This window comes from Halichoeres trimaculatus, unplaced genomic scaffold, assembly GCF_033239565.1.
Source record: "Halichoeres trimaculatus isolate MK-OKI-2021-1 unplaced genomic scaffold, fHalTri1.1 fHalTri1_scaffold_5, whole genome shotgun sequence".
Classification (NCBI taxonomy): domain Eukaryota; kingdom Metazoa; phylum Chordata; class Actinopteri; order Labriformes; family Labridae; genus Halichoeres; species Halichoeres trimaculatus.
This window is the reverse complement of record NW_027437183.1, coordinates 6,719,331-6,745,986: the sequence shown is the minus strand read 5'-3', so window position 1 is coordinate 6,745,986 and position 26,656 is coordinate 6,719,331. Positions and strand designations below refer to the sequence as shown.

The following is a 26,656-nucleotide window of genomic DNA, read 5'->3' as shown; positions in this document are numbered from 1 at the left end:
ATGAGGGGGACTACATGCTGCCACACACTTGTCTTTTAACTGTCTGATAACAGGGAAGTGGTCATCCCACCACTTCAGAAAGGACGACCAAACTATGAATCCATTAATTAAAATTAGCGTAGCTTTTTTTGCTATGAAGCAAGCGCCCATGTCTACACCAAATAAACTCATCTCCTCTCTGGCCAGGGGTGGCATTATGGGTGGGCCCATATTTTTCTTTATTTTAGCCTGCTGGGAAAAAATATTTTGAATCAATCATCTTCATGTGGGCAGGATCATAACAATATTTTGGGAAAGACTGTAGATTTTTTATTTTTATTTTACTTAACTGTGGTAATGTCCTAGCTCTTGTAGCCTATAAAGCAAAAATGCAAATTAAAGGTGAGAATGGCAACAAAATCCACTTTAAGACCGCAAATAGTAACACTGGTATATTGTCAGTCATTTTTATTAATTAAATTAATGATCTACAAACTTTTATAACTTAAGACCCAGCCGCTGTCAGGCGATTAAAAAAAATTAATCTAATTAATTACAAGATTTGTAATTAATTAATGTAATTAATCACATTTTAATCTCATATCCGCTTAAGGTCCCAAATAGAGAATTTAAATTCTAGGACAGTACAAAACTGTTGTGTGACACTAATTAAATGAATACACGAAGAAAAGAAGATTTCAAAATCCACATTTTTTTCAACAGCACAATATTTAATTGTTTGTGTTAGCTGCCATTGGCGTCTATAGAGGCAGGGCCAGGTGGAGCTTGTCAACCAAAATCATGCTCGTAAACTTCAGTGGGTGAGAGCGGTGCGCTCTTTGGATGAGAGCTCAGCATGGATATGAGGAGAAGATGTGAGATGACAGAGACAGAGTGAGACTCAGCAAGTCAGAAAAGTTCAGGCAGCTCACGCTCCAACTGAGGATGTGTCGCGGTAGTTCAGAGAGTAAAAGCGGCACGATTGTGAGAAAAATTCACAGAGATCATGGAGAGGATCAAAGGATTGAGTGCCACTGTTCTTAGGTAGTTTTGGTGTTTACATTGTCATAGAATACAATATTATTTGGGTCTTGAAAGATCGTTCAGTATGGTATAGCTCATGAGTTAATCGTGTGTTACTTTTTATAACACGTAAATTTGCGTTAAGGTGACAGACGTAATTTCTACTTGTTTCACCCTCAGGTCCCCAAACATCCCAACGGAGAGCGGTGCTGACAGCTGCAGCCAGAGCACAGCATCCTCTGAGCCCTGGATCATCCTGTACCGACCTTCCACCATCTCCCTCTTCAAGAAGAAGTTAAAGAACCACCATGGAGACCTCAGCCCCCTGGTGGGTAACTAGCGCCGCTCCTGCGCTCACTGCTAACTGAATACCACCACCACCAACCACAACTACTCTGTACAAGGGCCGTCAGATTGCAGGCCCTCAGACCATGAAACTCTACGAGGCGCTATGCTAACCGTGACAACTGACTGACTGAGTGACTGCTACTTAATGGCCCATGAGCCAAAGCGGCTGCACCCTCCCATCCGAGCGGTGGCAGGGCGGACAGGGCTGTCAGAGAACTTAATGTGGGAGAGGAGAGCAAAGACGTGGATGGAGGAAGATCTGCAGCTCTGACAAGGATTCAAGGACGCTTTTAACATGCGGGAAGCTTTGCTGCTTCAGCAGGGCTCGGTTTCCATCCCCCACAGATGTCGCTAACACTCAACATACCTCCGGAAAAACCCTCCAGACTGCAGGCTCACCAGAGACAACGCTACAAAGCTGGATGCAGGTCACACCTCTATTCACTGTTTGTTCTTTAGTGTGAGACACTTGGGTTTGCCTCTTTCTGGTGCTTCACAGTCACTGGGAATCTTCATCCGAATCAAAGAGAGGATCGAGAAATGGAGTCTTCGACACACACACTCATATCAACAGTTTTTCTAACTCTTCAATCTGCCTCATGTTGACTACGAACACTTGCAGCCAAAACTAGAACCCTCCCATCCAAAGAGTTGTGTATTTATTTGTCTTTTTTGATTCCATATGCAAAGTCTCTTTTGTTGTGTGTCACGTGACAGTTAGCTTTCCAAAGAGAGGGCAACAGGACACGGAGACGTCACATGGTGGTAGATATCACAGCACTTTGGGGATGAGTCACTCGACTTAATGTAACAAAAAAAAGAAAAAAAAGATCAGAGATAAAAGAGAGTGTGCGCGCCCACTTGTTCACTCAGCGCTCATGTGGATTTGGATGGAGAGGAGAAGCAGCGTCGTGCACTCGGGGGGTTGGGTGGTGCAGTTTGCAGACAAACTGCCATTTAGGGAGGCTTGGGAAGATCTGAGGGCTTTTTCTGCTCGGTTGTGGGTGGGAGTCTTTCCGGTTTGATGGTGTTCAAGTGCCTTAAGGATCTCCTCTTTGCTTGTCTCAGATTCCTCACATCTGTTTCTCTGACAAAGCCGACTGGGGTCCCTCGCAGGAGTCTTGCACTTCTTTTGAAGCAGAGTTTCAGTCTAGAAAATCTGATTAGAAAAAGGAAAAAATGGTGCCACATTGTGTACAGTGATGGAAAGCATTTGTTTTTAGTTTCTTTTAAGCATAGCACACTCAACTGAACACCTCTCCAGTCTGGATCTTTTACATTTTTACTACAGGGTGATGATTCATGTTTTGCTCCAAAACAAAAACACTTAGCTTTTTCTGGAAGAGAGCTCTCCATGTGGTCGACGAGGCTTTAAAAGAAAAGTTTGTTTTCTAATTTCTGTTCGTGCTCTTACGTGTAGTCTTGGACGTTTACAGAACATATTGTTCACATTAAGTTGTCTTTTGATTACAGGGGTGAATATTATTGTATATTATGTAATTCAGTGTGGGGATGATGTTTATGTCCTCTATTTCATTTTGTGTGTCAGCATTCGAGAGATCCGTCAAAGTGCTTTCGCCATCTTGGCTCAAATGTGGGATACAGTTTTTCCTCCCTAAGACAGCAATAAATCTCCGAATTCAACGAGACGCTTCGGACCTGGAAGCTTTAACATGTCACCTTGATTCCAGGCCAAAAGGTTGAACGCCAACAATAAAGCGGGACAGATTTATAACGGGGAGTCAGCGGGGCTTTGCTCAACCTGACAGCAGGTTTGCAGCTGTGACGGTTTTCCTGTGCAGAGCTGTGGCATTTCAACGACTTGTGAAAGGTCAGACTCCTCTGGTCCACCATTGGCATAGCAATTTCCTGATGTGGGACTTTCACAGAAACATCAGTAGATCAATGCACTTATACATAATCTACTTACAAACTGAACAGTACTTATTCATTTTTGCATTTGGAGACGAGTAAAATAGCAAAGCACGCTTTCTGCAGCAACCAGACATTCATCTTAAGATGTATACAGACCTGATCAAAATCTTAAGTCCAGATGAAAAATTGCAAGAATTTACCTTTTGCACATTTGGATCTTAATGAGGTTTTAAGTAGAGCTACAATATGCAAAAGCAAGAAGGGGGAGTGTGACAAAAAGCACTTTGGAAAACAACAAGTAAACTGAAATAGGCTGTTTATCAGCTGATCAAAAGTTTAAGACCATCGCTCAAAAAATTACAAAAACTCTCCAAACTAGAACAAAAGTTTTTCTCAGTAGGACTCAGTAATGAGTAGCTCCACTGTTCTTGTTAATCACTTCAAAAATTGGTTTGGGCTTGATGCCAGTCTTTCCAGGAAGCTTTTGGGAACATTGCTACAAGTGGTGAAGATGGCTTCACGAAGGGCAACAACTGTCTGGAACTGACGGCCATTTTTATAAACTTCCCTCACCATCCATCCCCAAATGTTCTCTATTGGATTAAAATCAGAAAAAAAAACAGCTGTTACCACACAGACCAGGGCCCTCAGTCATGAGGGATGCTCGCTGTAACATCTGCATGTAACCAGCCGCTGTTTGACCACCCTGCACCACCTGAAGCTCCAGTGTTCACTGAATGAAAAAGCCCCAGATCATGATGGACCCCCTCCACTGTGCCGGGTAGAAAACATCTCAGGTGGGATCTCCTGAAGCCATCGAGACCGGCAAGGTTACATTTTTTTCTCATCAGAGAATCAAACTTTTTTCCATCTTTCAGTGTCCTATGTTTGATGCTCCCTGGCAAAGTCTACACGGGCAGATTTGTGGTGTTGAAGGAGACGAGGTCTTCGAATTTGTTTTTTGTTTTTGAAACCCTTTTTCTGCAGATGCCTTCTGATGGCTATTGTGCTGCAGTCGGCACCAGTAAGGGCCTTAATTTGGTCTTGCCAGACAGCCAATCGGATCCTCCGGCTCAGCGCAGGTGTAATTTTTTTGGGTCTACCACTCGTTTTTTGTTCCATATACTCAGGAACCTTCAAAAAATGTAGAATGACTGTCTTACTGCGTCCAACCTCAGCGACAATGTCACGCTGCGAGAGGCCTTGCTTATGTAGCTCGACGATCTGACCACATTCAAGAAGAGACAGCTTCTTAGCTTTAGCCATCAGGAGGGCATGACCGTGTGAATGCCTGACAGAAAATGAAAATTTTGAGCAGTTTTTGGCTTTATTAGCCTGTGGTCTTTAACTTTTGATCAGGTGATAAACAACCTATGTGAGTTTTTTTTCATTACAAGTTCCAAACCAGATTAAAATCCAAATGTGCAAAAGGTAAATTCTAGCAATTCTTCAACTGGTCTCACGATTTTGATCAGGTCTGTATTTTGCCAAAGATAGTCCAATTTGACGCTCCAAAAGGAAGAACTTCTTCCCCAAATAGAAGTTTATCAAACTGTGACTCTGTGCCATAAACTGCCCGCCTGCTCAACTGTAACTTATGTTAATTATTGCAAGACAAGAGCACATGCCCCTGGGTCTGTGATGTTCAGATCAGGCCATGCGTACAGAGACAGACAGAGAGGGAAAAGGGGAGAAACGAGTGCCTGGATGTGAGAGCGATGGCAAATTAATGCGCGTCCAAATCAAACACAAGCTAACGAAATCTGACAGTTTAAATCTAACAAGGGGCATGCTTGTTTGGATAGCCCGGCGAATTATGCAAACTCACATTTTCTGTCCCGTCTTGCAGTCGATCGGAAAACTCCACGCCGTCTCTCGAGCTGTGGAAACAGTCCCTCACCCCAAACTGAAGCTGATGTAGTGCTCGATGGCGTGAAAACAACACGAGGAACCCTGTGGGAAATGATCTGGAGGGGTCAAAACATTGTTTTTTTCATGAAATTGTAAATAGCGAAATAGTGAAATGTTTAATTTATACAGTAAATTATTGTTATTTTGTATGTGAATGGGATATAATCTATCTTTTGTATAAGTGAAGTATCTTTGTAGTTTTATTTAATGTGTCCTGGTTGCAAAATAAACACTGTATGCATGTTTCTTAAGCTGGTGTTGTTGAGTTTTATTCCTTCTGCTCAGTAAAAATCCATCCACTCCCAAATTGCACACAATATTACGTAGTTGAGTGGTGGAGAAACACATGGGCCATAAAACCACAAAGCCCAGATCAAACTAATCCTGCGTAGTTTTTCATCTAAAACCAGCCCATGTAAAAAAAAAAAAAAGTGGATTCAGGCATTAGTGTTAGCATGGTGGGACATCTGCACCCCTTACTTATCAGATACGTGAAATGACTCCCAGACTGTGTGTGTGGAGATGCACACACACACACACACACACACACACACACACACACACACACACACACACACACACAAACACACACAGAGCGGGGATTTGGAGTGCCATGTGTAACCTATTGGTTCCCCTCCGGGATGAGGTCAAGCATGCAACCTGCACATTTTAGAGGAAACAGCAGGAGTCGAGCTTTACAACTGGAACACTATGAGGAAAAAACAAACAGGGAAGGACGTGTAACAAGCAGGAAGACTCAGATGTGTGCGCAGATGATTTCTTAATTCATGAAAGGTGTTTCTTTCATCTTTTGCCCGCTCCAGAACGGTTTATTGACTGTTTTTCTGTCTTTCTGCAGCGGCATGTGCTCGCTATGTGTTGGCAAGATGTCTGGATCTCCATGGAGAAGCAAAACAATCCTCTAAAATGTTTGCAAGTGCTTCGTAAACACACGCCGACAGATGTGCATTTGCAATAATGAGGTTTACTGGCACCTTATAAAGGATGTATAAATGTTTTACTATTAGGATTCAGACCCTTTATGTGTCACTATAAACTATTCGAACATGTGGGAGACAGTTTTCAATCATCCATGCAGGCGGACTATTTGGCTTAAAGGTAGAAATAATCAGAATAATCATCTACGCTCTGATAAAAGGCAGCAAACAATCTGTGTTAGTTTTGTCACACAAGAATGAAGCTTTTAAGAAGATGCCAACAAATATGACTAATGTGACCTCTAAAAAGCATGTTTCAAAGTGTGTCAGCTTATTCTCAGCTGCTTTTCTGCAGCACTTTGTGGGAGCTTGGTTCCCTGTAAGTTTTATATTCACACTGTGAAACCGATCTTAAAATCTCAACAATTTCAGTAATCAATACTCTAAAATGTGTAATGTTATACTCCCTTTCAGCAGACTGTCTGCTACAATTTAGTGTTAGTTGCAGGTTTGTACGGTAGTTTGTTTCCTGACAGTGTTGAAAATTATGATGACCCAGTGCATATTTCATATTCCAGATCTTAGTATCCAGAATATTGCCAGGATCTGGATCCTACTTTTACATCTGTCAGAAATTATTCTGACCTTGTCTTGTATTGTTTTGCAAAGCAATCCAACCATTTATGGTGGAGTTATATACACATATGGTGAAATCGGACCTATCTCATAATGATAAAGAATCCTTTAGAAAAGTCCTGGATCCAGACGATGATCCGGATCACCTCCAAAATGTAAGCACTTCTTCCTTATCCCATTTTGAACATTTCCTGGAAATTTCATCAAGATCCGTACATAAGGTTTTGAGTTATGTTGTTCACAGGCAAACAGACAAACAAACTCCCCAAAACAAAAATTCCTTAGAAGAGGTTTCCAGCTGACTAGTGAGCTCTCCTTTCTTCTGTTCCTGGTACTCAGCCCTGTTACTGGTCATTTGAGCAACAGGACCAAAGGTAACAAGAAAGAGATTTTAGCAAAGAATTAGCAAATACATGAAATATAACCACATGGCATTGATGCTAATTGCATAGTGACACTGAGCACATTACAGTGATTCAACAAAAAATGTTTCCAAAACAAACAAATACCATCCAAAAAATATATTAGGTAAAGTTAGAGCTGAAATATCATCGAATAATCAGAAAAGATAACAAGTGAACTAACTTTCCATTTAGGCCTGCAGAGGATCTGACTGGTGCTACTTCCTGTGGACCATGTGACTTATGGAATAGTCCAAATTTTTCTGAAGGGTTTATATGTTTGTGAAACAGGACTGATTCTAAAGCCGGGGACATGATTTAAGTGTGAATTTTAACTAAATTGTTTCTTCAACTTTATATTTTAAGAAAATAAACTTTAAGATAGGAACTGCCGGAGTTCAGTGCCAGCAGCAGCACACACCCACTGCCTCTGACCATGACATAAGCACACTCATTAGTCCGGGAGTTATGTGACAAAAACCTGCTCAGGGCAAAGCCAGCTCACAACGCTCTTGGTCCTGTGCTCCTCCCCAAGTGCCCTAAAGTTAGTGAAAGTCCAGCCAAGCTTCACACTCATTTAGGAAAAAACTTTATATGTTAGGAGTTTCTTTCACTTTGGTTTCTTTCTCCATGTTACGTTCACTATCCTAGCTGCTCTAAACACCTTATTTGATTCCTTATCAATACAAAGACACTTGCACACTTGGTGCACTGTGATTGGCTGATGTAACCAGGTTTACTGTCAGCCCAGAAACATCCTGATACAACCAAAACATCAGCATACAGACAGAGGAGGGGGTTGAGGCTGACACTGACACTGACGCGCATGTACAGAGGCCTGTAGGAGATGATTGAGAAGGATTATTCCTGTAAAAGTTGACATGTTGTTCTTTTAGGAAAACCTGCAGACTCTACCTTTAGATAAGAAGTAATAGAAGAATATGAAAAAGAAGATTATATTTGCTGATAAAATCTTATTTTAGGAAGCCAGGACAGGCAACAAATGCTATTTTTCCAGTGTTCAAGGTAGTTTAAATTAATCTTTTGAATTATTTTTATTAATAATGCAATAAGACCGATGTGCAGGAAAGTTTTGTTATTTAAAAAAAATGTATTTCACATTTCATTTTATCACACATTTATTTTATTTGCTGGGGATGCAAATGTCACCAGTTCGGTGGAAAGGAATGGCCCGCCAACATTTACTCATTCATATGTGCATACGTGTGTTTTACATGTGCAGTTTGACCACCCCAGTCCGAAAGGTCTGGCTCTGCCCCTGTGCTCTAAGATAAGTGGGACAGATGAGTTTTGCAGCCTCAGATCAAGAAAAATAAAGTTGTTTTCCCACAAGGAAATTTCTGTATTTTTGTTGACTGACCAAAACTCAACCCAGAGTCCATGAATTATTCATCAGACTCCAAACAAATCATCCCTCAGTTCCACGCAAACTCTCCAGTGAGTCTGGAAAATTCAAAGAACAATAATATTACAAAAAGGAAGCTTCTTTGCCTTAACATGCTTTTGAAGAAGATTTATTTCCATTTAGTCAACGCTTTTATTTCAAATCAAATAAGTGGGCAGAGAAATCTTTTCCCCTTTCGAACTCAGTGAACTTTGAATAAAGGATAGAATTCGGTTTGAAGTTTACCAAAACAGCAGAAAGAGAAAAACAAAGGTCAGGAAGATCCTTCAAGCGATTTCAGATTGACAACACAGAGCTTTGAAAATGACAGATCTGTCAGAACGAAGAAAGTTAGCTGCAGGGTTATGTTGAATACTACATTTAAAGTATAATTTTTCCTCACAAAATAAAAAAGTGTATTCCCAAGAGGCCAAATAAAAGTGTTTCATCTTCTCTCATCTCTAGATACAGACATGTTTAAGTAGAAGAAACTGTAAACGCTGGGTTGGAAATGATCCTCTAACTCCCTCTACTGGTGATGTGATGTTTCAGCAAGTTCCCAAATCATGATTGGTGCTAGTTAAGCTCCTTTTTCTTGCTTAAAAATAACATTCATGAGCCAAAACGGACCACATCCCTATCTAAAATGTCCACTGACTCTTTTAATTTAAGATACCATTGATTATAGCTTTTCAGTTTAGGTTTTGGATGTCCGTCCTCAAAGACTCACAGACTGATATCAGATCTTTGTGGCTTTCCACACACCCTCCCTCTGACCCCAAAATGTTTTTTTTCCTCTCAGTAGCAATTGTGCAGCTGTAACATTAATCCTTAACTACACTTGGCGCCTTATCATCACTCCCCTGGGTCCCTGTGAAAAAGCCTTTGCCTGCAGACCCCCCTCTGGTTAAACTTCCCATAGCCAGGAAAAAGAAAGCGATTGTAAACTGATGCCCCTGAACCTGAGTCCACCAGTAATCAAGGCAACAAAGGGACAATAGGTGGCAGTGTCTGGTTACTGTCAGAATGAGAAAGTGAGAAGAATGGGAAACAATTCCTGCCACTTTGTGCACTCAGGGTACTGAAGTCAGGTGGATTAGAGGAGAGGAGCAGTCAGAGGAAAAAAACAGAGGCAGATTTCCCTTGATGGATATGAAAAAGATTAGCGTGGTCGAGGTTTACGGGCTGTGCAGGAACTTGTCTGATTTGATCCACCTCATTCTGTGATATTGCCTGTGACCCTGGTGCAATTAAAACGCTCTCATGCCCTTCAGTGTTTTCTGAGTGCATGCGTCGGCCTGTTTAAGCTGCAGATTTTTCTGTTATTATTGTAGCTTTGTGCTGTTGAAAGCTGTTTATACGCATACTACCTTTTCACCTCTGCCTCCAGGTCTGATGAGTCAAGTTCTGAAAATAATCAAGAACCATTTAGATAATTATTTTGTTATTTCAGTCATTAGAAATAAAAAATGTCCAGCGCCTCATGTGTGAGGACTTGCAGCTTTTCATAGTTTCATAATATTGTTGGCTGCAGAACTGGTGAGTTATCATCGTTTGGTTTTCTACCTGTAAGTATGACTCTAGAGTCTAAACCACTTTCAAAATATATGTATACTGGGGGAAAAAGTGAGTTGATGAATATGATAAGTATAACTTCTTGGGCAGACACTGATGTCTGTCTTCAAAAAGCAAGGTTATTTATCTATTTATTTATTTATACTGTCTTTTAAAAAACTGCTTAGCTGTCAAAAACACCTTTACTATGGAGAAAAAAAATAAAAAAAAAATTGAGGCTGTGCAAGATAAAAAAAAACTGACTTAAACTGTACAATGTTAGAAAATCAATATGAAATAAAATAAAGTAAAAAAAGGTCAAAAAATATCTCGATTTTTATCCAAGTCTTAACATCTTACAGCTATATGTGTAATTATAGTGTCTGTAAACTTTTAAAATGGTTTAGTTCCTTTCACAATACTTTCCCAGCTGCTTTGGTCTCAGCATAATGAAAAACGAACAAAAGCAAACATATCAAACACAAAGGCATTTCAGTAACTGAAAATATGAACAAAAAAAACAAAAAAATCAAAGAAAGAAAGAAAGAAAGAAAGAAAGAAAGAAAGAAAGAAAGAAAGAAAGAAAAAAAGAAAGAAAGAAAGAAAGAAAAACGAAACTACAGCTCAGCATATCGAGGTATAAAAACTATTGGGGGAAAAAGTGAGTTGATGAATATGATAAGTATAACTTCTTGGGCAGACAGTGATGTCTTCTACACACATTTATGAAGATGAAAATATTCATTTTTTTCAGCCATTTTCGAAAGATATTTTCAATATTTGTTGTCATCATGTTTGCTATTTATTAAACCTACATAGTGTGGATAATCTTATTCTATATGTTTGAGAATTGGGACCTGAAAATTTACATTTCAAAAAACACCTGGAGAAAAGACACCTGCTATAGGTCAGCCTATCTTACTTTACTAAGTAAGACTATAACTGAGAAACAGAGGCAGAATCAGGTTATTTCAAGGATTTGTGTGTTTATGGTACAAAAACAATAAAACACAAATGTAGAAAACAATTGGGCAGTAGTACTCCTGTCAGAACACTTTGACAGAATAAGGCAATAAATTAAAGATATACGATCAATTTTATAGAAGCTAAAAAGCTGCAGCAACAGTCATGCAGGAATGCCATTTAGGGTGTATAAACCATTCAGATGTTTAGCCACATTTACTTACCAATTAGCTCATGTTGTGTCATTTCGATGGCAGCGTCTTGAAATGGCAAATGTGACTTTGCATCAGATTGATGTGTTTTATCCTGTGCATTAAAAAAGCACCACTTTGAATTTCAACAATGTTTGTAAAGCAGAAAATGTGTTTAGATTTTTGCTCTGCATGTAATTTTAGCAGGGTAACAATTGCAAATAAACAAACAAACAGAGGTTATTAATTAATTAATTAATTTATTTATTTATACTGTCTTTTAAAAAACTGTTTAGCTGTCAAAAAACACCTTTACTGATGGAGAAAAAAAATAAAAGAAAAATTGAGGCTGTGCAAGATTTAAAAAACTGACCTAAACTGTACAATGTTAGAAAATCAATATGAAATAACATAAAATAAAAAAGGAAAGAAAATATCTTGATTTTTATCCAAGTCTGAACATCTTACAGCTATATGTGTAATTATAGTGTCTGTAAACTTCTAAAATGGTTTAGTTCCTTTCACAATACTTTCCTAGCTGCCTTTAATCTCAACATTACAAAAAAAAAAAACAACAACAACAACAACAACACAAAGACATATTTGTTGTTTAAATTAGAAAAGAAATAAATAATAGATAAATCGATAAATAAATAAATCGATCAATAGGTAAATAAATACATAAATAAATAAACAAATAAATAAATAAAATAAATAAATATCAAAAATAAATAAATGAATAAATAAATATCAAACGATAAAGAAACAAAAAATAAAATAAATTAAATTAAATAAAAATGAGAGGAAATAAATAAATAAATAAAGAAAGAAAGAAAGAAAGAAAGAAAGAAAGAAAGAAAGAAAGAAAGAAAGACAGAAAGAAAGACAGAAAGAAAGAAAGAAAGAAAGAAAGAAAAAGGAAACTACAGCGTATCGAGGGTTAAAAAACTACCGTCGCTGACGAATGACGTCAGGTTGTCGCACAGTTGTATAATCAGACAACATGGCCGCGTCCGTGAGACTGCTGGTCCGGAGGGCTGTCAGACTTTCTCAGAGAAATATCAACCTAACCGCCGCTGGGGCATCAGCCCGGTCAGGCTGCTGTTGGGGTCCGTCGACCTGTCGGTGTTTCAGCGATGCAGCCGGAGACAGAAGTACACATTTCGGCTTCGAAACGGTACCGGAGACAGAAAAGGCGAAGAAAGGTGAGCTAACGTTACCGGGCAGCTGTTCTCAGAGGTGCCCTAGAGGTGCCCATTCAAACGGCAACCCAGCGTTTCATCGGTCTGTGAATGAATGACATTTTCCATCATTGAAGCCTCGTTACGTCTTTGTGTGGTGAGCCCCTGACTGTTGAACGTGTGTATTTTTTTCAAAGGGAGCATTTGCGTTGATATAAAAATACTTTATTTGGCAGTAAGTAGCGCAAAATCCGAGTTAATGAAATAATTACATGAAACAAAAGGGCACTCTCAGAGATACCAAAGTAAAAACACTTGCACATGACTAAATGAGTGCTGGCTGCGCGGTGGTGCAACGGTTAGCGCTGCAGCCTCACAGCAAGAAGGTCACCGGTTCAAATCCCCACCTCGGCCGGTGGGTCTGTGTGGAGTTTGCATGTTCTCCCCGTGCATGCGTGGGTTCTCTCCCACAGTCTAAAAACATGCTTACCAGGTTAATTGGTCACACCAAATTGTCCCTAGGTGTGAATGTGTGCGTGCATGGTTATCTGTCTATGTGTCAGCCCTGCGATTGACTGGCGACCAGTCCAGGGTGTACCCTGCCTCTCGCCCAATGATTGCTGGGATAGGCTCCAGCCACCCGCGACCCTGTAACAGGATAAGCGGTATAGAAAATGGATGGATGGATAAATGAGTGCTGTGAAATATTTGAGCTGCTTTTACGGCAATAGAAGATTGATACGTGCTGCAAACAGCTTTGATTATTGATTATTTAAGTGTTGATTATTGTACCCCCCCCCCCCTAAAAAATAAATAAATAAAATAAAATAAAATAAAATTAAAAGATAAATAAATAAATAAATAAAATAGAATAATTATAATAATAATATTAATAATAATAATGATAATAATAATAAAACTAATAATAATAAAAATAGAATTAAAATATAATAAAACTTGCACTGAATGGCAGCCCCTACAGCCGAATAACTTGAAACACTGTTGTCGCACTAACTAGGTTTTCCTTCTGTCTAAATTCTTGCCTGTGTTGTACGTGGCTTTGGGCAAAAGAGTCTGCTAAATAAAACTGTAGAACTGTAGCTTCAATGAGAGTGATATCCTTCCCTCCTATCTGCCTTCTCAGTGTATAAGGTGTTTGAAAACGTGGCACAGAAGTATGATGTCATGAACGATGCCATGAGCCTGGGGATTCACCGTCTGTGGAAAGACATGTTGCTCCACGTCATGCACCCACAGCCTGGAACACGGCTCCTGGATGTCGCAGGAGGGACAGGTAAAGACAGTTGTAGTGCACCTCTTCAACACATCTTAATAGACCTCTGGCCAAAGTTACATTTGTTTCGTCTTGTCAATGCTCCTCCACAGGTGACATTGCCTTCCGGTTCCTGGAGTATGTTCGCTCCCAGCAGGAGCGGCAGCAGAGACGAGCTACCAGGTCCATGCAGACACCATCATGGGAGGACATATCTTCTAATTACTCCTCTGAGGATGTGCATGAGTCCCAGGAGTCCCGTGCTGTAGTTTGTGACATCAACAAGGAGATGCTCAAAGTGGGCAAGCAGAAAGCTGACAGCATGGGGGTCAGCGCTGGTGAGATTTCATCCGACAAATTGATGTAAAACTCCACAAGTCATCGTGTTTTTCTTACACTAAGTTCCTCATCTGAGGGGAAGTTAAACCTGACATGTTAAAAACATGTGCAACCAGCCTCTGAGCTTTGGTGTGTTTGTGTTAGGTCTGTCATGGGTGGTCGGGGACGCAGAGGAGCTTCCCTTTGACGATGACCAGTTTGATATTTATACCATCGCTTTCGGCATTCGAAACGTCACACACATAGATCAGGTGAGTTGCCCTCTCTTATGGAAATGCATGATGCCTCAATGATCTTGTTAACTGTTAAAAGTTAATGATTCATTTTTGTGATTCCTTTAAAAATCTGTCGATGTGGTCAAACATCCTTGTTCCATCATCACAGACTGATGAAATCAAACCTCACCTGTCCCTCAGGTGTGTCTTGATACCAGATAACCAATGGTCCGTTTTCTGCAGTGTTACATGCTGCGTGAACATCAGCTAACTCTGCCTCAGACCGAGAAAAATGTTCTTCATCAGGGGGCGATTTGGGGAAAAATGTCAGGATGTTTTGTCAGGATCAGATCAGGATTTGACCAGATTTTTTTTTCATATTCCAACTATCTTGACCTGCAAACAAGTCTAACATTTTAGCCTCAAATGTTTCATATCCTTTTTCCTGACCTATTTTTCTGCTTCATGTCATAATTTAAATCTTGACTTGTGTTCTCTAATGTGTTTTTTAAACTCTCACATTTCACATCTTGATAAATCCATTCATTTAAAGACGTCAGTTGTAAGAGTTGTTGAGTTTCTGCAAAATAAACATAACTTTAGCTTAATACAAGCAGCCACTGCACAGTCCAAATGTACCTAGGTGAGTTGTTACTGGATAAACTTTGGTTTTGCACACTTGACAGTGAATGTGAATGTTAACATAATTTAGAAAACTATTCATTTCAGTTTCTCTTTGTAGTTTATAAATTCTCATTAGCAGAATGTGTCTTAACTTAACCTGTTTCCCCTGTTCTGGTTAGGCGCTGCAGGAAGCTCTTCGGGTCCTGAAGCCTGGTGGCAGGTTTATGTGCTTAGAGTTCAGCAAAGTGACCAATCCTGTACTGGCAAGGTGAGGAGTGTGCACACCTGAAAACACATTCTCAACCTGCAGCCTTTTGTTGCTCCTGTGGAAAGTAGAAAATATGGAAATCCCACCCCCCAAATAACTAACTAACTAATAAACAAATAAATAATAAAAGAGATTAATAAATTTAAAAAAATGATAGATAATTATATGAAAAAATAGATTAATACATAATGAACTAAATAAATAAAATAAAATCAATAGATAAATGCATAAATAAATAAAATAAATCAATGAATAAATAGAAAAGGGTTAAGCTTTTTAGCCTCATGGTTTCTTTTGGAGCAATATACAAATAACCAGATTTCACATAATCATCTTTTTCATTAAAATCCAGATTTGAAAAAAAAAAACAAAAAACAAAAGGACAAAAGCTAATGAAACAAAAGAAAACAGACATTTAATTAAGTAAACTAGCAAATAAATAAATTGAAGAAAAAAAGAGGGCTGCTGTGCAGTTTTGAAGAACACTGCCCTCTTCTGGTTATTAAAGTTTTTGACAAAATTTGGTCGACTTAAAACTTTCCATTATGAACGGCAAATAGGATACAACTACATTTTCTGTTTACCTGAAGACCCCACAACAAAATGACTCTCACAGCTGACTTCATCGTTAGATCACTGATTGATCTTTATTTCTGGTGTGAATGAAAAACATGTTAATCCTTTTTGACTTCTGATAATTTCTCTTTGCTTTTACCTTTTAGGCTTTATGACACTTACAGTTTCCAGATGATCCCAGTTCTGGGAGAGGTGATCGCTGGAGACTGGAAGTCATACCAGTATCTGGTGGAAAGCATCCGCAAGTTCCCGGACCAGGTAGGAAAAAGTACAACACTAAAGTCTGTATTTGATTTATTGGGCTGTTTTCATACAACATGCCCATGTCATAAGACACAATCATATCTATCCAAGGAGATATCTTTAATCACTCTTTAATCCATGCAGCTAACAACCTTTTTTTTTATTTATTGGTTGATGTTACCAGTAGATGATTCATTAATTTATTGATTATAACTCAGTGTTTCTGTATGACTACCTGCTGTATATCTGCACATTGAGGTACTTGAGGTACTCTGCTGCTGTACTGATCATTTCTTTTGTTCTCCATCTCGTTCAGGAGGAGTTTAAAGGAATGATTGAGGATGCAGGTTTCTACTGTGTGCAATACTACAACCTCACCGGTGGAGTCGTAGCTCTTCACTCTGGTTTCAAGCTGTGAGATGGACTCCTAACACCTCATTTAAAAGACCAATGATCAGAAAAACTGGCCTTCAGGCAGACTGACTACAAAGTCCTCCAGCATGAATTTCAGGGCTTCTCTCTGCAGGTGGCACAAAGTCAGATGTCAGTATATGTACTGAGAGTTTTTCCCTTTCCCGTTTACATGTCCTTTTTTTTTGCTTTGACTTTGTAACAGGATAGAGTAGAAAACTGGGAGAGTTGTGGTAAAATGATGAGGACTCAGTCTCACCATGACCTAACTGGCCTGACCTGTTGGCCATACGTGTCCTCTTTTATACCATTGTACAACTGCACTTAAAATCAATGAGTGTACAGAAAAGTAAGCAGATATCACTTTATTTGTGTGGGATCAGTGTTTGGAAACTTGTAAGTGAAACCATGAGTGGTGTTGCTTTGGATATTTTTGTATTTGAGTTTTGTTGAATGATAAACTTTAAAAAAGTGGACATCAATGTGTGACTGGATTATTTGCAAAGCTAAATAAGCTTCTAATAATAAAACAAAAGTGAAAACACAAGTTAGATGCAAAGTTAGGAGATAAAAAGAAAGACACCACAGCATCAGTTACTTGAATAAAACTGTATATTTTACAGATCTTTGTACACTTTAATTACAAAACTGTATGGTACTAAAGTTTTAAAATCAGTTTTTTGGTCAGAGAAGATTTAATCGTCTTGTGTGCAATTACCATGTATATACAAAGTCTCATGTTAGTGATTTTTTCTCAAAATAAAAAGCAACCGAAGAACTCAAACGTTCATACACTCTGAACATAAGACATGGCTTAAAGATAAATATATTAGTAAATAAATATTCAGAGAACATATTTCCATTTATGAAATGTGTTTGCTATACAGGTACAGAAATATACACAGATTGATTTCTAGCCTTTTTTAAACATTTGTAATGGTAATGACAGAAAATAATTATACTCTTAAAAAATTAAAAAATATTAATTTTTGTACACATTTTAATCTTAAGTGCTAGAAACAATAACAAAAAAATTAAATAGTGACTCAAGTACCCCAAAATGTTATATTTGCAGTAGGTACATATCTCTATGCAAAAGGCAAGATTAGATTCTCACTTGATTACAGCACTGGGTTAACTTATAAATAGTGTTATTTCAGAAAGTTTTCCTCTGTGTAGAGAATGTGTATATTTCATAGAAACAGTATAAAAACAGTCTGCAGGACAAACAGAAAGGCATGAATGACAAGCATTGAGTATGTATTATGCATGGCACAATATGATTCAAACGGATACACTGTGGTATGTATAACTGCATCATTAAAAAAAAGTCACAGTACAATAAGGAACCCTTATGAATGAGTCTTTTCCAGCTACTTTCCTTTGGCCTTTTGATACATGCTAGAACCTTAACAGATATTTAAGAGAGCACGCCTCATTGAGGAAAAATTGGATAAGTGACAGAAAAAAAAAATAAAAACACTTTTAAGGGCTTCCAAACAGGAGGTAGAGTGCTTTACTCTACCTTCAAAGAAATCTTCTGACCCCGAGACGCCGCCGCTTTCAGTCAGAGGTGAGACGGAAAGCGGCGCAGCGTCTCCAGATATTGCTACAAATAGCTTAACCAGCGTAAGGCTTTCATGTTGCTCTGGCACGTCTCATACAGGTAGGCCACAACTGGACAGAAATGCGATGCATAAAAGAAATTCATATCATCATATCATATTGAATATCGACCAGTGTCAGCCTTTGCATTCACATTTCTATGCATTTTTTTCTGTGATATATAGCTTCTTCTCCTCAGAGAAATGTGTGGGTCACAGACGCTTACACAGACCCATTTCCCTGCTTTAGAAATAAAAAAAAAGAAACAAAACAATCATGTCTTTCTGTTTTGGTATAGCTATGTCCGTACAACCTATGTGAGTTGGTGGTTGAAGCTTTATAGGCAGTCAGTGTTCGTGTGCGCATGAATAGATGTTTGTGAATTTAAAGTGTTTGAAGAGAAATCTCAGACCTCGCACCAAAGATGGAGTCCAGGTTTCTTATCCCTCACCAGAGGAGGCTCAAAATTACAGAGAGGTCACCTGTGATGGCTGCAGAAAACAACCTCTACCCATACCTACAGCATCACTTATACCCCGTTCACACCTAGATGTTAAATCCATGCATCTGTATTTAGACACAGGAGCTGATCTCTGTTTCCCAGATTAAAAACAAACCTGGGGTAAGAGAAAAATTATGGCGTGAGAACTTTTAAATTGGCTAAGGTAGATCTGAAATCCGACAGATTAAGATGAACTGAAGAAATAAACGAAGTGTCGTCATACATGTGGTTTAATCACCAGGTGTGAACGGGGTCTGAGCTCCAGGGATTATAAAAGAGAGTTTGGTGCTGAGATGTTTGTAGCCACAGTAATGAACTTGTTATTCTGTTTATGTAGAACTGAGAGGCCATTTCAGTAGAAATCCACATAATCTAAGATGATAACATTCAGCGCTCATAGAGCAAGGTTAGAACAAGGCAGCTGAGGGTTTCAATGATTGACTGACTGATACGGTACCAAACACGTCCTTTTGACTGAGTCCTCTCGCCCTCTGGGCCAAAGTTCACACACCCAGACCTCCATCGTTTGTTGAAGTACTGCTCCCCAGTGCTGTGGGGCTCACAGAGATCTGAGGGTGAAACAAAGCCCGGGTTTCCTCCTCCTGAGGGTAAGCCTGACCTCTGAACTGTCCTGAGGCAAAGTACCCCTCTCCTGTCCGCGACTCGGCCTCCACCGTGACACTGATGGGCAACAAATTGCTTTGGGTCTCTGCCCCTATGCCCAATTCACAATCCGTGTCCTCAGGAATTATGGGTATTCTCTGGTTGAGTTCGCAGCAGCCCTGTCCCGAGCAGGTGTCCGAGTCTGCATGTGCGTACTGCACGTTAACAGCGTAGTCCTCTGTGAAGCGCCCCCCTGTGGCCCTGTGGACCTTCATCTCTTTGTAGAAGCAGCAGGGTAGCCCTTCGTAGCTCACCTGTTCTGCTGAAGGGCACAAGTGCTCCGGAGCAAAGTAGTTCTTGGAGGTGGAGCTCTGAAAGTCCACCCCCCTATGAAAGCGTCCTTTGGCCAGAGGCCCCGCTTGGTCCGAGTCCTGCCCTTTGCACTCCACATTGGGAGGAAGCACCTCGAAGCAGCAGCTACAGGCTGCAGCCCCGAGCTCCCCTGACTCCTCCTGTACCCCCTTTCCCCTGTCCGCTCCGGAAGCTTCTGGAGCCCCGGCTGAGGTAGTGCTAATGTTGCTGTTCTCCCTGGGTTCCAGTGATGAGCGACTGCTGTAGTTGGGCTCCAAGCTGCAGTTGGAGAGGTGGTCCCCCGAGTTATATCCCGAAGCTCCAGGAGGAAGCTGGAGGCAGTCGTGTCCCAGGGGAGCTGGGGAGGACGAGTCCTCAGCAGGAACTGTGGTGCACGCTGCAGCGCCTGCTTCACCCGTTGAGCCCCTACACGGACTCTTACTCCTGTAGACGTACGGGTCGTAGTCGCTGCTCAGTGAGCTGCGGAAGGTGGAGCAGCTCCCGTACACTCCCTGGTTGCTGACCTCGGTACAGTCCAACATGGAGTCACTGGAGGAGCAGTGGCACTGGCCTGAGCTGCTGCTGCTACTGTCGCTACCCGGACAGTCGGCAAGGTAACCACTGCACACCGAGCGGTGGCCATGGTAACAGCTCAGGCCAGAGGCGCTGCCGGTTTCACCTATCCTTGAAGAGGAGGCAGGAGCCATGTGAACCACAGTGGGGTACAACAGTCCCTGCTGAAAGGCCCTGCTGTGGTGGCCCTTGTGAACCCCTCCTCCACCAAGCTGTCCTGCCACAGCAGGCCCCTGGCCCTCCTCAGGCTGCTGGGGAAAAGTCAAGCCCTGAAAGTAGTAGTGCTGGTACATAGTCTCATACTGCGAGAAGCAGGCTGCTCGGGAAAAGTTACGACCGTGGAACTTTGGTCGTTTAAAAGCAGCGTGGTGAGGCTGGGAGGGGTAGGCCGGGGGTCCGCGGTGCTCCAGCCCGCAGTGGTGGGGGTTGAGTGAGTGGTCCAGGTGGAGGGTGGGGTGGTAGCTCCTGAGAAAGGCAGATGTGGATTGGGGTGGGTACAGACCTTGAGGGTCTGGGTGCTGGTCCACAGTGAGCACGGTGATGGGGTTACCGTGGGGGTCCATGCTGGTTCTCGTTGGGTAGGCTGTCATCTGGCCGGCTCGGTGCACTCTGCCAGGGTAATGGACCGGCAGCACCACCCGCTGCCGGCTGTGGACTGGGTTTCCAGGGTCCATGCATGCTGGTCCTGGATTTCCCTTCTTTTGTTCTGTTATGGAAAAAAATCAAAGATTTAGAATCTCAGAAATGTGTGAGAAGTTTGTAAAAGTGAACAAAAAAATATGACTTGGTGGTGCAAAAAAATGAAATCTTATCAGGTGTTTTTGTCTTATTTTTAGTAAAAATGTCTTTTTAGACTCAATATGGGCCACATTCACCTGACCAGTCCAGAGAAATCTCTTATTTCAAGTTATTTAAAGACAATAATGAGGTCTAGTAAAGAAATCTGCTGGTGGGGTAAGATAAACATGCTTGTATCTACATATTATTCAAATCTTGACAAGAACATTTCTTTTATCCACTTACCAAGATTTGTTTACATGTTCCGTGCCATTTAGACCTAATTTTTGTCCTTAAATAACTTGAAATAAGACACTTTTCTGGACTGGTCAGGTGAATGTGGCTCAAATTAAGTTTAAAAATACATTTTTGACTAAAATAGGACAAAAACACTTAGTAAGACATCAGCTATCTGCAGAGTGTTGCATGAACTCACCAATAATGTTGTGTCTACAGTGGGGGCAGGTGTGATGCTGCAGCAGCCAGGGGTCCACACACTTCTTATGAAACCTGTGAGCACAGGGGATGACTCGCAGCTCCTGGAGGGAGAAAAATACACCAATTAAGAGTCAGATTTAACCTTTCTACACACTCAAGAAGCAACAACATAGAAACAGACAGGATAACTTGCTCTGAACCTCTATCCCTGTCAGATTTGATGGTTTAAATTTGTGTGTGTTTGCCTGAAGGAGGCTGGATGACCACAGGGGGGCAGCAGAGATACACATAGCTTTAAAACTTGTTCACTGTTGAGGGTTTTTTAATTCTGCAGAGCCAAATGTGCATCATGTCACAAACAAAACCACTCTAACTCCACGCCTCGCCACAACACAAATACAAGCCTGCTGCTTAATGTCACCGTTTTCAGGGACAAAACAAACAAGAGGCTTACACTGGAGGGGAGAAATGAAAAGAATGCAGCACTTTGTATTCAGACGGAGAGCTGGCTTTCAGGAGGAATTCGGGAACACTTTGAATATGAATTACATTTTTCTTCTCCAGCGAGAGCTCTTTCTCTCTCAGAAATACTGCGGCTCAATGTGACTCATCTTTGGGCTCTTTTCCACCCAACCTTTTGTTGCTGGGTTCACTGCTCCAAAACAGCTTTGATGCCATTCAGCCTTTTATATCGCCACTTCCTCTGTGCAATCCTGGCGCCATGCTTTGTTGTGTTTTCTTCTCCTCTTTACCAAAAGAGACACATAACCACAAAAAACGCACACGCATACAGCAGCTATGTCCCCCTGGGCACTGGGGTTTGTCCCCTCTGAGTCCTCGTTGAGGGTGAGCAACGCTGTTCCTGTAAACCCTTAAAAGTCCAAGATTAGGACACATATTTTGACAATGAGTCCTTAAAGGATTAAAGAAGGCCACAGTGGGAAAACAGGAAGTATAATCACAGCCCAAAGCAGTCTGGCTACCGTTATCTCTCCAGGTGCTCTGAAAGACTGAAGCAAACAACTAAAAAGACGGCGGAAAGAACGTCACCGAAGATCGCAGGACTGCGGTCCCCGAGCACATCAGGGGAACTTCCATTCTATTGTCCACATCACTGCATTATGTTTCTACAGAGTATGGATGGAAAGAAAACAACGCTCGGTGTGTGGATGAAACTACACTCACACCGCCTGAGTTCAAAGGTTTGGCTGCTGCTCGGTGAAAACGAACAAACATGGTTATTTTTGTAGTTTGTCTTATATTTTGATTCTACTTTCAGATTAACAAACATGTTGACTGTGACGAAAATGACACAGATACTACTTAAATGAACAAAATACTGGAAATTTTATCACAGCTACAGTAAAACTGAATCATTTTTGGGTTGTATGTTTGTTTTTTCACCCTGTGCGTTTTCATTAAGGTCACAACAGTTTTGTCATCAAGTTCAGATTGGCAGACTTTTTCCTCTTTTCAATGTCTTTACATTTTATCTACTTTTACAGGTGATTTTTTTAAAGCATCTTTTAAAACTCAAATACCGTTTTAATCCTTTCTCAGGCAGTGTCACAGACAGGATGTGTAATCTTTGAACTTTAATTGCTTTAATCTGTTATCTTTTTTTCTTTTTCTGTTTTATTTCTGTCATATTTGGTGTTTCACCATTTTTGTATACTGTTTGTTTTTTATTCTGTTATGTAACCCAGTTTTGAAAATTTCTATACTAAAAATTTTTTTTATTTTTTTATTATTCAAATGAAGTGTTCACCCACTTTGTAAAAGTCCTATATTTATATTCCTTAACTAACACCCAAGAAAATTATCAGCTCTTTAACAGCCAAAAGTCTAAACAGAAGTGTACCACAGACTGTATACAGAGTGAACAGTGTGGCTCTGCAATTTACAACTGTATAGTTTTGAAGCCAAAATACCCCCGTCACAGGCGCCTCCATTGGCAACAGTTGTGCAGCCAGAGTCTGCGCAGTAGAGATTATGAGGGACTCAGAGAGAATCACAGAGAATCAGAGTGAAGCCAGGTGACAAAAATAATAATATTTTTTTTCCTTCAAGAGTCTAATCTCTTCTTGGCTCTACCTTTCCACATACTTTACTACACCCCCCCCAAAAAAACCACAAGAACGGCAGCTGTCAATCATCGTTAAACGTGATGCAAAGCCTCGTTTTTAACCTCTAATAACTGACAAAAACAAAACTTCTCAGAGAAAAGAGGACCTAGATACAACAAAGCAAACAGATTTTAGTGGTTGCTGCTCAACAGACAATTTTCTGTTTCTGCTGCAATAGTGTTGCCAAAGTTTTTCAAAGTTCACGACAAGCTTTTTTTTAAAAAATGCTAAATACAACTTCTCAATGTATTTGTGACAGTGTGTCTTGACTATCATAATTCTATGTTTGTCTTCTTGGAGTAGGCTTATCTACTCAACCCCTACATCTCTTCCACAGATTGGCACCATCTCACTTAAATGAGCTTGTGAAAGGTATGAATATTAATAATAATGACATTTAGAAATAAGATCCCATTGTCACTTGAGGGCTGAATCATTTTTGTCAAAGGTTTGTACCTGGATTTTTCACTTTACAAGCTTAAATTACAACACTTTAAAAGCTGTATGAATTTCATGGGGTTTAAAGCAGTTTGCATGAAAAGAAACACGATATTTGTGTCAATAATGACTACAGATGTTTGAATCCTCTGATCCAGATGTCCCGGATTGACACAAAAAAAAGAAGCTAGATTAAGTGTTCCCGTCTCCTCTTACCTCCCCGTCGATGTACTTCTCCAGACAGATGGCGCAGTCGGACGTCGAGCTGCTGCTCAGGGAGTCTGAGGCTCCACAGCTGCTTTCACGCTGGCCCTTCCCTTTGGCCTTGAACTTCCTCGTCTCCATCTTTTCCAGGGCCTGGCTCGCCATTCTGTTCATGGAGCTCTGTGGAGGAGGAGGAGGAAGAAGGTGGGATGTCGTGAGAATAGTCAGGTCTTTGAAGCTTTGTGGAACAGAGACGGCCAAAACAGTTGGTATAAAAACTCTCCTGTTGGTGCAAGACAGCTTTTGTTGATCAGAGGAGTTTAATAGTTTATCCTGACCCAGGATTTATTTTGATTTCGCAAAATTTAATGGGTGCAACTCGTTCTGGAGAAATAAATAAGAAGAGGAAGTTTTTATCCTCTCTTTAGTGTCTTTTCCATCTGTAATTTGCGACATGTTTCCCTTTCAAATGTTACTCATGAAATATAGCGACTGATCACGACACATGCCAAACTACTCATTTGGATTAAACCGAATGATGCGCATGTGTTGCAGATTTTGTGATTTATAGTTATTTATATTTGAGGTCTTCGAAGGGTGTTTCTCTCTTTGCAGAGCTGAATGATTGTACGTTTTTAAACTTTATGTTCACCATGCTCATCAAGAGACAATATATTTATAACTAAGCTCAGAATGAGAGTTTTCAGGCCAAGAATGAGATTGAAAGAAAAGTCAAATATAGAGGACAAAGACCAGCTGTGGAGGATTCTTTAAACTTTGATAGATTTTATTCAATCCTAGCAGTCATACTGAAAGTCTGGACTCTTTTTCTTCTTATGCAAATCAAATAAAAATCTCCCTCCTCTGGAATTTATTTTTAAATCTTCCACAAAAACGTCTCTGTTTCGACAGATATCTAAATTGAGGGCTTAAGAGCCTGTCAGTGCAGTTTGTAATTAACTGTAGTGTTTGAGGGAAAACTCTGGAGGAAGCTTTCACTCCACTCACAATCCTCAGAAGTTTTCTCAGCTTGTTAAGCTCAAATCGAGTTTAAAAAAAAGAAAGTATCTATATTGTATTAGCAATGTTTACTTCACAAGCAGCTCATTAATTTTTCACTTTTCGAAGAGGAAAGGTTGTTACATGTGACAGAGCCGCCCCCGGTGTGAGCTGCTAATTAACCACTGAAAGAAGTCACGACCGTGTCATCTACTGCTGTGACGCACACACACCCACACACACAAACGCACGCACTTGTGCACACCTGTCTTAACAGATGCCGCTACTGTTTTCCTGCTCTGTCACAACATTTCTGCGCCTTTGGCTCCAGCAGCCAACCTCTCATCAGGGTTAATTAAACGCTTATCCCGATTCACGCAGCCTCCACTGAGAGCTTTTTATCAACACACGAGAGGAATCAATCAACGGCAGCGCTGCCGTCGCCTGACTAATCACCTGAGCTTCTGGGTGTGTTTTTGTGCTCCTTTATGACCCAAACATGGAGAATTACTCTGAGGTGTCAGCCCTCAGACTTCAGCTGTGGTGGTGAAAGAGCGTGTGTTCAGACACTCACCTGGCTCCTCCTTTGCTTGAGCTTGATCTTGATGAGCAGAATGAGGCAAACCAGCGACACAACCACGAAGAACGCCAGGAAGATGCCCATGTCGAAATATTCCGTGGGCTGCTGTGGGGAAAGGAGAGGGGGAGAAACACAGATTTGTCAAATACTCTTCTCGTAGATGAGGAGAAAAGCTGCTCCTTTTTGCAGGAACACATTCCAAATCCATTAATCTGACTGTTTGAGATGGAAATGATGTGAGTCATACGCTGCCTTATCATGCAAATAAATGAAAAATGGAGCCTTATTAGTGATCACCTGATTTTCTTATTCTTGAGCATGCACCTGCAACAAGCACACTGGAAAACCTGGAATCTTATTAAGTAATTTTGTATTACTTTCAGTATAAAATGACTTTTTAGAGTTAATATGAGCCACATTCACCTGATCAGTCCAGTAAAATCAGGTCTGAATTCCCTGTAACAAGTAAAAAAAATATCTTCCAATAAAACAAGAGAAAAGTTACTTGTTTTAAGACATTTTTCTGGACTGATCAGTTGAATGTGGCTCATATTAAGTATAACAAGACAATTTCAACTTAAAGATGTTATGGGGAGGATGATTTGATTGCACTCCCTCGCTACCTTGTGAACTGGATCCTTGCACACCGTCCTAAACTAGAAAAGCAATTTCTGAACAAATTGCGCTGTGAATGCAGAATGCTGAAGCAGCTTGCGCTGAACTGCTAATGCAGAACGCTGAACATGAATGACTGAAGGTATGTCTGAAAATGGTAGAAAGAAGTCTTAAAAAACTTGCGCTGAACTGCTAATGCTGATACTGAACATGATTGACTGAAGATATGTCTGAAAATTGTTGTAAGAAGTCCTGAAAAGCTTGCGCTTAACTGCTAATGCAGAATGCTGAATTAGCCTGACATGAACTCTTGGATGAATCAATGGAATGGATAAATGAAATAAAGTTCAAATGGCTGCATCTATTCAAAAATTAAAGGAATTAATTAAATTTTAAAGAACATTTATGGAAATAATGACCTGACTGAGGGAAAATGCAAGTCTGATGTCTTAAACGCTGTTAAAATGTAATCCTGTGTGTCAGAAGTTGCC

The 26,656-nt window shown here is 40.4% G+C and overlaps 3 protein-coding genes across 4 annotated transcripts in view; 2 read left to right on the top strand and 1 right to left on the bottom strand.

Annotated features, from left to right (window-relative positions):
* kremen1 (kringle containing transmembrane protein 1) overlaps positions 1-5,291 on the top strand; it is a 110,721-nt gene extending 105,430 nt beyond the window's left edge. The window contains exon 9 of the mRNA XM_074669437.1: positions 1,183-5,291. Coding sequence (XP_074525538.1) covers positions 1,183-1,342 — 160 coding nt within the window. The 3' untranslated portion in view covers positions 1,343-5,291. The remainder of the gene's footprint in view (positions 1-1,182) is intronic.
* A 6,918-nt stretch (positions 5,292-12,209) lies between these two features.
* coq5 (coenzyme Q5, methyltransferase) lies at positions 12,210-16,850 on the top strand. Its single transcript, XM_074670523.1, has 7 exons — positions 12,210-12,429; positions 13,550-13,699; positions 13,792-14,016; positions 14,162-14,268; positions 15,036-15,124; positions 15,847-15,958; positions 16,260-16,850. The coding sequence occupies exons 1-7, from the start codon at positions 12,228-12,230 to the stop codon at positions 16,359-16,361; spliced, it is 987 nt and encodes a 328-aa protein (XP_074526624.1). The 5' UTR covers positions 12,210-12,227; the 3' UTR covers positions 16,362-16,850.
* Positions 16,851-17,016: 166 nt separating this feature from the next.
* Positions 17,017-26,656, bottom strand: part of znrf3 (zinc and ring finger 3) — a 95,189-nt gene continuing 85,549 nt past the window's right edge. Inside the window, exons 5-8 of one of the 2 annotated variants that reach the window (XM_074670521.1) lie at positions 25,545-25,655; positions 23,984-24,151; positions 21,202-21,304; positions 17,017-20,694 (exon numbers count right to left, since the gene is read on the bottom strand). In XM_074670521.1, coding sequence (XP_074526622.1) covers positions 18,965-20,694; positions 21,202-21,304; positions 23,984-24,151; positions 25,545-25,655 — 2,112 coding nt within the window. In that variant the 3' untranslated portion in view covers positions 17,017-18,964. The remainder of the gene's footprint in view (positions 20,695-21,201; positions 21,305-23,983; positions 24,152-25,544; positions 25,656-26,656) is intronic. The other variant, XM_074670522.1, reaches the window with a different exon arrangement.